At 32.5% G+C, this 11,193-nt stretch overlaps 1 protein-coding gene and 2 pseudogenes across 3 annotated transcripts; 1 reads left to right on the forward strand and 2 right to left on the reverse strand.

The window, feature by feature from the left end:
- Positions 1 to 773: 773 nt before the first annotated feature.
- Positions 774 to 2,990, forward strand: LOC18605393 (Ribosomal protein S10p/S20e family protein). Of its 2 annotated transcripts, none has more exons than XM_007038374.3 (4): positions 774 to 912; positions 1,396 to 1,527; positions 1,730 to 1,843; positions 2,588 to 2,990. In XM_007038374.3, exons 2-4 carry the CDS (start codon positions 1,416 to 1,418, stop codon positions 2,728 to 2,730), a joined length of 369 nt encoding a protein of 122 aa, XP_007038436.1. In that variant the 5' UTR covers positions 774 to 912; positions 1,396 to 1,415; the 3' UTR covers positions 2,731 to 2,990. The 2 variants fall into 2 exon arrangements, with proteins under 2 accessions (XP_007038436.1, XP_007038437.1); XM_007038375.3 differs by having other exon boundaries at positions 786 to 912; positions 1,399 to 1,527.
- Positions 2,991 to 3,298: 308 nt separating this feature from the next.
- LOC148763786 (cytochrome P450 93A3-like) lies at positions 3,299 to 5,704 on the reverse strand (annotated as a pseudogene). Its single transcript, XR_016025366.1, has 2 exons — positions 4,719 to 5,704; positions 3,299 to 4,000 (listed from the first exon to the last, which is right to left on the reverse strand). The product of XR_016025366.1 is annotated as a cytochrome P450 93A3-like (transcript).
- A 2,632-nt stretch (positions 5,705 to 8,336) lies between these two features.
- On the reverse strand, positions 8,337 to 8,509 carry LOC148763787 (U2 spliceosomal RNA; annotated as a pseudogene).
- Positions 8,510 to 11,193: the final 2,684 nt, after the last annotated feature.

The following is an 11,193-nucleotide window of genomic DNA, read 5'->3' on the forward strand; positions in this document are numbered from 1 at the left end:
TTCCTAGCTGTGTACGTGAAGAACTTTGGTTTTCATGCTCATCAGTCCCTTAATCCTAAGTTCTCGACTTTTAGCTCCTCGGATCAGATCATTACAAACTATAATTTCACATAAATTATAATGATAACAAAAATTAGACAGTTACTAATTATAAAAAAATCAATATATATATAATGTTTGTAAACAGATATGGCAATACCTTTCCAGACTTTTCACATTCTTCGTAGTAAGGGTGATCTTTATCCTATGAATCTGCTCATGCGATTCCTCAACACCCGACTTAGTACGTTTGATGGGTGCATGTGCCATTGTCAAGATTTCTTTTGTCCAAACAGAGTGTCTTTTGATAACTAAAATCTGTATTCATCAAGAAATACCAGATACATTAAATAAACTGAAAAAAAAAATAAATTGGAAGAATATGCTTTCACGACTTACCAGGATTATATATTGTTTTGAAAAATGTTTGCTTTGCCTCCAAGTTATTGTAATTAGATCACAATAACATTTGTGTGTTAGCTTATGTACCTCCACGTCAATCTATGTTTTTTAAGTTTTGTGAATATATTATTATTATTATTATTTTTAATTTCTTATTATTTTTTTTTGTTCATTTTGTTTAGCATAGGAATTTAGACTAAACACTGTTAAAATTTAAAACCCAAAAAGTAAAGGCTGTGGAAGCCCAAAGGGCTCTGAATAGCAAAGGCCCAAAGCCAGGTTTTACTTGGAAGCATTCTTGGTCGAATATCTGCGATCCGACCCGCACAGAAGTCAGGTCCAACCAAAAACCCTAACCCTAGGAATAAAGCGCCTCACATATATATATTCCTCAAAGCTTTCTTTCTCAGTTCTTCATCGTTTGAGAAAAGAGGCAGCAGAGGCCGCAGTTTCACACTTCGCTTTGTTAAGGTTTCTCTCTTACTTTCTCTTTCTCTTCATATATTTCATTTGTAAAAAGCCTGAATTAGTAAGGAGGCTTAGATTTTCTTTATTCTGGGGTGTTCTTTTTCATTCTTCTATGGTATGTATCCGTTTCGTTTTGTTTGCTTTAATGCTTGATCTTCAATCAAGCAAGTGAAAACCCACTAATCTTTAGACTGAAACCTTCTCCATTTCTGCACTGTAGAGGCTCTATTTCTTTTATTGGAGTTGTTTTGTTTTTTCATTGGAAAACGATCACTTTTCTGTTGCATATTAGCTTATTTCTTACTTGTTTGTGATAATTTCTGGTTTTGTGCTCTTTAAGGAATATGGGAAAGTTTTGTTAATAGTTAGAATCTAGTGATTGAATCCCTTGTTGTGATTCATTCCATAGTTTTAAGATTTTGCACATTGTGAATTATTTTTGGATGAGGAAGTTTTGATTTATTGGAATTTGATTTTTCTGAATAGAAGCCAAAAAGTTAAGAACGATGGCGTATGCTGCAATGAAGCCGACCAAGCCTGGCTTGGAGGAGCCCCAGGAGCAGATTCACAAGATCAGGATCACTCTCTCCTCCAAGAATGTAAAAAACCTCGAGAAAGGTATATAGAGTTTTGTACACAGATATGATTATTATTCATTTATGTTATTACCCCTTAAATTTTGTTATTATAATTTATTTTCTTGTTGTGATTTCATATAGGGATGTTTCTCATTGGATGGTGCTTTTGTTTGTTTGATGATAGGGATTTAATTGATGCACTTAGTGTTGGTTAGTCTAATGCGTTTCTGTTTGATTGATAGTTTGTGCTGATTTGGTTCGTGGTGCCAAGGATAAGAGACTGAGGGTTAAGGGACCAGTGAGAATGCCCACCAAGGTTCTTCACATCACCACAAGGAAATCTCCCTGTGGTGAAGGTATTTACTTACCTTACATTTGACCGATGCTTATTGTATTATGTAGCTTATATTACTCAATTTCTTTTATTCAGACTGTTTAATTCTTGTCTTGAAAATATGTTTCAGAAACCTACTTTGTCTGTGATGAATGCTGTAGTTACTTATGTCTAGGAAAGGAAAGTTAGAAATGGTATCCTATTGTGAAAGAGAATATGATATAGCTATCTTTCTGGTTTCCTTGGTAATCAGAACACCCTATATGATTACAGTAAGGAGTATATGAGTGTGCTTGCCCTATCCTCTGCCTTTTGTGCTGTTTTACAGCCATTGCTTGCTGTCTGATATTTTTTGCTCACCATAAATATGAATTATACATCAGCCTTTTTTTTAAAGAAAACTTTGGAGCAATCATTAAGAATAGTCATTTGCTATTATTTTGCATGTTCAGATCTATTGAACTTGTCTTGCTAATAGAAGTTTTGAATGCTTGAGCTACTTGGTGCATGTATGGTATACTTGTTTTGCCTACATAATTGGAGTTTATAATGTCAAAACACCTGATTTGTACTTGTGTACCTTTTGATTTTAGTATATGGTATCCTAAGTGTTAGGATCTTACTTTTTAAATTATATCTGCTGATTGTGTCTGCTGATTATGACTGGGTTTTGACATGAGGCCAATCTGAGTAACAACAAAGTCAAGTATGCCAAGGGTTTGATGATTTTTAGGATGACCTATGAAAATATTTGTGTGCTTTGTAGGGACAAACACATGGGATCGATTTGAGCTCCGTGTTCACAAGCGAGTTATCGACCTTTTCAGCTCTCCTGATGTGGTCAAGCAGATCACTTCTATTACCATTGAACCTGGTGTTGAGGTGGAGGTCACCATCGCAGATTCTTAAATGTGCCTCACTTTTGCGTTTTGGTCTTGTTTAGTTTTTAGTTGATTAGAAGTCTTACATCCGATGTGGCCCGCTTTGATGAGAACGTTCCTAAAGCTTGAATGAGTTGTAGGGTCTCTCGTTTGTGTTTTCCCATACTACTGTCGAAGTGAAGATTCTATTTTGTTCTGTGGCTCCAGATTTTGTTTCCTTTTTGTTGCCTAAAGATTATGTTGGGATGTTTTTATTTAATGCATTATTTGACATTAAATATCATGAAATGAGCTTCTTTATATTTTATTCCGAAAGACTGGTAAAGGACCATTGTGTGGTAACGAGTTAAACTAAAAGTGAATTCTCTGCCTTGTGTTATCCTCTGCCATTTCTTGGCTGCACACATTTTTAGTTTTGTTTTGACTCTGCAGAACCTCTGGTTGTGCATGGTTATAGTTGGGACAGAGTTGGGTGTAGGGGGAGAATGTCGAATTGATTTCAAAAGAGAACCATTCATGTGGTATTGCTCTGGATTGTGCAATCCTGTAGTGGGTACCGGGGGTGTCTAATCAGGAGGACGCTACGATCAAGGTAGTACCTTTTTGCCATTTCAGAAGTAGCGTTTACACGTTTTATGGGAAAGGAAAATACTAGTATGAGATACAAATCATCATTGGTACTGCTCTGAATTAGATAGTCGTGCGGCGGGTATGGCAACAAGTGGTTCTGTTTTCTTCAAAGCAAACCCGAATTTCTCATGTATATCAGGCTTTGTTCCATCCGGTGTTTTCCATTCAAAAGAATGCAACAGCGTAGCTAAGACGTTGGTGACCATTTTATCTGCCAAAGGAATTCCAGCACAAATTCTCCTCCCCGATCCAAACGGAATAAAGTGGAAATTGTTCCCTTGATAGTTGCCTTTCTCAGCGTCTTGCAAGAACCTCTCAGGTTCAAATCGAAGAGGATGTTCCCAAAACTCAGGGTCCCTTTGTATCATCCATGTGTTTAATAAAACTCTGGAATCTTTAGGGATGGTATGTCCGGCGACGGTGCAAGTCGCGCTGGGCCTATGAGATACAAGCAAGGGAATAGGCGGATGAAATCGAAATGTCTCCTTTACCGTCGCATTTAAATAGACGAGTTGAGGAATATGAAACTCTTCTACAATGTTCTGGTCTCCAACCACACTGTCCAATTCCTCCACGGCTCTTCTCATTTTATCTGGATGCCGTAGTAACTCTGTCATCGCCCACTCTAAACTAATGGACGTTGCATCCGTACCAGCGATAATCACATCCTGAATGTCATAAATGTCCAAAAATATTTAGCATTATGTGATTGCAAATATTAAAATTAGTTTTATATGTAAACAATTCATAATTAATTACAATCAATTCAAAACTTGAAGGAACTGAAGAGGCAGATATAGTTAAATTGTATCAAGAACCATTAATTTTTTGTTCTTTTATAGTATAGTAATGATATTTGTGTATGACCTTTGTTGGTTCAACAAATACAAAGGACAAAACTGAGATCATAAAACACACAAGTACACAACAACAATTAACAAGAGGAGAAGCAATGATCCACTAGCTAACACTAAAAGTTATAGTAGCCTTTAGGTTTAGGGAATATTTCACTGTCCATGGTCATCTCAAAAAATAAAAACAGAATCCCCCAATTCATTTCCATAGATCAAAATAATGAAGTAATCATAAGTAATTAAGATGTTGGACAATAATTAATTAGTACTATTCCTGATTATATAATATCGATATCTCATTTTTTTTTTATACAAAGGTTTATGGACAGGAAAGGAATAACCTAATAAAATCTTGCCAAAGAAAAAAAAAAACTAAAGATAGGAGAACAGATTTAATTTTTATTTCTGTTGCCCTAAAACCTGTATCATATCAAGTCCATAGCTGCTAGAAGAAGATTATTGATTGAGAGGGGGAAAAAAGAGAAAATTATAGTTTTTGTTGATGAGATTAAAGCCTGGATTTGATACATACCAGCAGCAAAGCCTTAGTTTCGCTCTTGGATAATGAGGATTTATAATCTCCTTGTTGGTTCAGCTCCATCAACAACTGCAGAAAATCCTTCTTTTGTTCCTTTTTCTTGCCCTCTCCGACGTCGGGTTGATCAAACTTTATTCGGTGTGCTATGACTGATTCAAAAATCTCATCAAACCACGTCGAAGCCTTCTCCATTCTGGTTTGATATCCTTGCAAATCGAAACGGGTAAGAAAAGGAAAAAGATCAGAAATGTTAGGAGCTCCCAACAATTCAACAAACTCCACCACAAATTGCCTGAACTCAATCCCAAGCCTGCTTCTTTCCTCTCCATGCAGTGAACCACCCCATAGCACGCTTAATATCACATCTAGACTGGTAAGGAACATTTGATCACCAATGTTAACAGGTGAGCCAACCTTCCCGTAGATATCCTTCACCATTGCTCGAACCTCTCGTCGGCGCAGCGCATAGCAATCATCAAGGCTTCTGTTGCTCATAATTTCACTAACAACAAGCCTACGCAGCTTACGCCATTCGGGGCCATTGGGTCTCCATACCATGTCACATGCACCATACGTGCCGATTATAGCCACCGTAGGAGGGTCACGGTTAGCGAAGATAGCATCATGGTCCTTAAGCACCTCTTTGGCAACTGAAGCTGAACTCACAACTATGCAGGTCTTGCTTCCGAGCTGAAGTTTGATAATGGGGCCATAGATTTGAGACAGTTTGGTAAAGTATCGATGCAAATCAGGTTGGAGGAAAGGAAGGTTTCCTAGTATAGGCAAGCCTGGAGGACCTGGTGGCAGGGGCGGCACGTTCTTGGTGAATTTCTTAACCCACCATGCATAGCAGGCAATGGCTAGTCGGCTGCCAAAAGAGTTGCTGCTCCTCTGATGATGGCATTTTCAGCGACTCCGTCGCTGCACCATGACCGGCCCCCGCAGGCTAGAACAGCAAATTCACCGAAGAGATTTGGCATAAATAATTAATTAGTCGCACTGGAGGAATGTGTTTTGGAGATAGAAAGCCCAAGAAGCCAACTTCCGGGCCCTAGCTCTTGTGGATATACCGATGTACTTGTCCACAGTCGTTAGCTTCAAGGATTGCGTATAAGGTTAGTTTCCGTTTTAAAGAAAGTATGGACGCGTTTGGCATAAGGATGTACACTCATGTAAATCCGTTTAATTAAATTATATTACAGCCTTTATTATAAAACAAATCAACATAATATAAAATTATAATATAATTATATTACAGTCAATAAATGAGGATGTAATGTGATTACATTAAAAAACTAATACAATCTCTGGTTACAACCTACTCGCAATGTTATCAAAATTTATTTGATATTTTTGTCTTTTTTAATAATTAAAATTCTTAAACTTAAATTTTTTTCACTTTAAAAAATTAAAAAAATTTAAAAATAAAAAATAGTTTTAAATTTTTGAAAAAAAATTTATAAATTTTGAAAAACATAAAAATAATTTTTTAATTTTTATAAATTGTAAAAAAATTTAGAAAAATCAAAAATATTTTTAAGTATTAAAAAATCTAGAACGATAAAAAATAGAAATAATTTTTATTTTTAAGAAATTATAAAAGATTAGAGAATTCATAAAATAAAAAATATATTTAGAATTTTTGAAAAAATAGAAGATATTCTTTTTTATGCTCATAATTTTTTAAAATTATAAAAATGATTTCTGCTCTGTAATTTTTAATAAATTTTTTAAAATAATTTTTTATTTTTTACTGTCAATTTTTAAAAAAAATTCTTTTAATTTTTTATATTTTTGGTTTTTTTTCTAAAAATAATTATTTCCATTTTTAATGTTTTAAGAAAATTACAAATAATAATAATAACAATATATTTTAAAATTTTCAAAATTGCTAACAAATAAAAAGTTATTTTTAAATTAATATTAACATGAACTTGTCCAATGCTTGGTTATTTGTTAAAAATTTATTGAAGATACGATATCATATAAAAATTTACAATAAAAAATACTAGTATATTTAATTTACATTTTAATATAGAGGGGCAATTTGAAAATTAATATTACATTCCCAATAAAATTTTTGTAAACCAAACACAATGTTATTTTCTAAGCATTTTAATCACTCTTTCCTTAGTATATCAAATATTGTAATATTATCTTACTAACAATGACATCCCTTGCAATCACATTACTTGTAATGGGATTACATTGTAAAGTACTAAAAGCAACCTATTTTCATTCTTAATATCATCTTAGCATCGGCTTAATGTCATGTCAAATTGTCAATTCAAAAATTTTATATACATTATTATAGTATTGATTAACGTCATATCATTTTAGTTAATATTACATCAATTTAATTAAATATTAAACTACTAATTTTAATAAAATTTTCTAACAATTAATATTAATAAATCTAATATTTTAAAAGAATACAAAATTTGATAATAATAAAAAATAAAATTAATTAAAAGTAATTTAAATAATATTTTATTCCCATAACAGAATTTACTTTTTTCATATATATAAAAATATTTTTATTATCTCAAAATAATTAAGTAGATGGAAAGGATGAAGCTTGGGCTTCAGGTTTAAAAAAAAGTCTGTCTGCTTAACCCTACCATATTCTGTAGCTAGCTCCCTGGTATAACCAGTAATTAATTTACCAAACCCAATAAATACAGCCTTTGAAAACTGTCACCAAGCATGGCTTCCTTTTCTCTAAGTACACAATTTAAGTAATGGTTTTTAGGTCAAATTCGTGAATTTATTTATTAAATATATTTAAATCAAAATTAATTTAAAAATCCAAATCAATAGATTCAAAAATTTTGTTACATAAATCAAGTACATAAAATTTTAAGTAATCTAATGTTTTAATACTCTTTCAAATAGACATCTTTATTAAAAGTTGATGACAATTTTAACCATTCCATAAATATTGATAAAAATTTTATCTGTAAATATAATTTTTAATTAGCTTTTTTTATATATTATTAAATTTTCTCTTAGAAGATTAATTTATTGGTTTAAATTTTTAAATTTTATTTAATCGTATTTAAAGGTAACCTCACAAACTTAATTTAAACAAATATTAGTTAAGTTTTACGTGTGTGTGTGTGTGTGTGTGTGTGTGTGTATGTATGTATATATATATATAAAAGGCTGAATGAGTGGTTATTGGGTTACTAGAATTTTGTGTTTTTCATAATATTGTTGAATTGAAGTTTTTTTTTTATGAGATTGATTTTGTTTTGTGTATCTAAGATCACTATTAATGAAAGGTCATTGATGAAATTTAAATCAGGTGGGGACAAATAAAGTTACCAAATTTTAGGTATTTATTTAATGCTACTAAATACTATTATGAATTCGTATTACTTAAACCATCTTCGTGGCCTGAAGATGGGTTAATTCCCACAAACTCGAGTTGGAAAGCGATTTTATTAATGTTGTTCTGTGGGTCGATTATCCATGACAAGTCCCTTGATGTCTCTGAATGTGGATTAGGCAAATCGAGAATATGAAGAAGAAAATTACTAATTGGTTAATTCACCACGTTAACAGAGAAATTAAGAGCAGAAATAGCTAATTTTTTTTTTTTTTTTTTGGGTGGGGTGCGCCAGGCCAAAACTGTAGTGCAACGCTTAGGCGACGCGCGAAAGCTCCAGCAGCAAGCTACTGTGGTGAGCCCTCCCCCTCAAAAAATTAATTTAATATCATGTGGACCGATGGCCCACGTATCAGATATTAAACTGATAAGAACAGAAAGGAGGAAGAGGAATAAGAGTTAAAAATTTTTAAAACTAATGCAACTAACATTTGATATTCTTGTTTTATTTCTATTTAAATTTAAAATATTAAATATAAAACTGTAATGTATAAAATATAAATAGTTAAATACGACATATAAAATTTTATATAATAATTAAATATATAAATAGTCAAATAATATAAATGGAAAGGAGAAGAAGAAGATGAAAGAAAACTTTAGTTTTTCTCAATTTCACACAATGATGGTGAGTGATTCCCATCTTTTTTTGTCTAAGTTCACAAGCTCATAAATTTCTTTTGAAGAATGAAGTATATTTCAACGATGAGTTATAGAGATGTTAAAGATTATGCTTCTATCAAGAAACCTTGCAAATAATCTAGATAAGTCATTATCTTAGGTGACTTAATCTAGATAAATTAGATAGCTTCATGTTTAGCCTTAAGTTCTTATATTTGAAATATGCTTTATCTAAGTTTGTACATATCAGCAGAATGCCTATCGGCATAACAATATAAAATGAGCCTTGTATAGCTTTGAAGAAAATAAGATAGAACAATAATATTTTTCCATTCTTAAACTTTTAACCTTTTCACATAGTATCAGAGCAGGTTTTGCCTTAAAAATGGAAAAATTTTCTATCTCAAAGTTAGTAAATTCACCTTCTATAGACCCACTATCACCTTACTTTCTTCATCACTCCGATCATCATGAATCGGTAGTGATAAATCCAAAACTAACTTCAACCAATTATGTTCTTTGGAGTTGGTCCTTTCAATTAGCCCTATACATCAGAAACAAGTTTGGTTTTATTGATGGTACCATACCAAAACCAGCCAAGGATGATGAATCATATGTGCCATGGACAAGATACAACAATTTGATTGTTGCTTGGTTAATGGAATCTATTTCCCCTCCATTGCTTCAACAATCTTTTACATGAAGTCTGCATTAGATATTTAGGACACTTTAAAAAGAAGATTTTCCCAATCAGATGATGTACGGGTATGTAATTTACAATTCACATTTTCAAATATATCACAAGGTACACGGTCTGTAGATGAATATTTTACAAATCTTAATGGGGTTTGGGAAGAACTTAGAAATTTTAGGTCAATGCCTCATTGTTCTTCTGGTGAATGTAATCAAGAGTGTTTTAAGAAATATGTTCAACAGTGTCAAAAGGACAATGTCTTCAAGTTTTTGAATGGACTTAACGAGAGTTATGTAGGTTTAAGATCTTAGATTGTGATGATCAAGCCTTTTCCTTCATTTGATGAGGCTTATAACTTGATTTTAAGAGAAGAATCTCAAAAGAGCATCCATATATAATCACAGCCCCTTATTCAGACATCTACTATGGCAAGTACTTATGTTGATGGGAAAAAGAAAAATAGGAGTGATCTATCATGCAGTCATTATGGCAAAAATGGTCATACAAGAGATAAATGTCATAAGCTGATCGAATTTCCTCCTGACTTCAAGTTTACAAAAGGTAAAAATAATCCTAGGAAATTTATCAACAATGTTGTTCAACATTCACACACAAAACAGTGTGAACATGATACTGCTAGTACTATGTCTCAATTGTCATTAGTCAAGGATCAAGTTCGGACACTCATGGTAACTCTCAATGAGATTGGTGGAACTAGTATTGATGATGATAGCTTTGCCTCAAACAATGAACAACCAAAAGCCTCGTTAGTCAACTCCACGATTGCATGTTTGATTTCTAACTCTGTTAGTTATATGGATCAAAATGCAAGGGTAAATAACTCATCGAAAATCATTCCTTCTGTCATAAAATTAGATTCTTGGATCATTGACACTGGTGCATCAGATCATATAATCTGTTCTTTAAGTTCCCTTACACAGGCCAAACCTATTCATAATGCATTTGTGCAAATGCCAGACAATTCTAGAGCCTTCGTAAGTCATATAGGAACAGTCAAAATAACACCTTCCTTGACACTAAAGAATGTTCTTTATGTTACATCATTCAGATTCAGTTTGATATCTGTTAGTAAATTGACAGAGAATGAACAAAATTGTTTGATTTTTATTGATTTTCACTGCATAATTCAGGAAATTAAATCATGGACTATGATTGGTCTTGCTAAGATGGAAGCTGGACTTTGTTTTTTGCAAGGAAAGCCTTAGTCAAATGATTCTGTCCAGACTGATTTTACACAAGCCATGAAAAATGTTAGCAAATTTACCTCTGAGCAGTTTTCACCAATTTCTTTGGATTATTCTTCAAAATTTTTTGGTATTTGTAATTCTATAGTTGAATAGTTTGATATTTGGCATTTGAGGTTAGGACATACTCCTCCAGCTATAATAAAACAAATTCAAAAGGTTTATCCCTCCATTTCATTTGTTGAAAATAATTTTTGTTTAATTTGTCCATTGGCAAAGCAGAAAAGACTTAAGTTTCCTATTCATTTTAAAAACAATGTCATGCCATTTGAACTATTACACATGGATATATGGGGACCATATGCAGTATCTACTATAAAAAATCAACATTATTTTTTAACTGTAGTGGATGATTATTCAAAATTTACATGAATATATCTTATGAAAGCCAAGTCAGACGTTTTGACCATTGTCCCTGCCTTTTACAATCTTATAGATACACAATTCAATGTTAAGATCAAGCAAATCAGATCAGATCATGGAGCTGAATTCAATTTG

This window comes from Theobroma cacao, chromosome 3 (assembly GCF_053813885.1).
Source record: "Theobroma cacao isolate CCN51 chromosome 3, ASM5381388v1, whole genome shotgun sequence".
Lineage (NCBI taxonomy): Eukaryota > Viridiplantae > Streptophyta > Magnoliopsida > Malvales > Malvaceae > Theobroma > Theobroma cacao.

Bases quoted from the DNA above. Each gene is read 5' to 3' on its own strand.
- LOC18605393 (XM_007038374.3), top strand. From the start codon at position 1,416: ATGGCGTATGCTGCAATGAAGCCGACCAAGCCTGGCTTGGAGGAGCCC. The intron at 1,528-1,729 runs GTATATAGAGTT...TTTGATTGATAG, and splicing joins TGTAAAAAACCTCGAGAAAG to TTTGTGCTGATTTGGTTCGT. The intron at 1,844-2,587 runs GTATTTACTTAC...TGTGCTTTGTAG, and splicing joins GAAATCTCCCTGTGGTGAAG to GGACAAACACATGGGATCGA.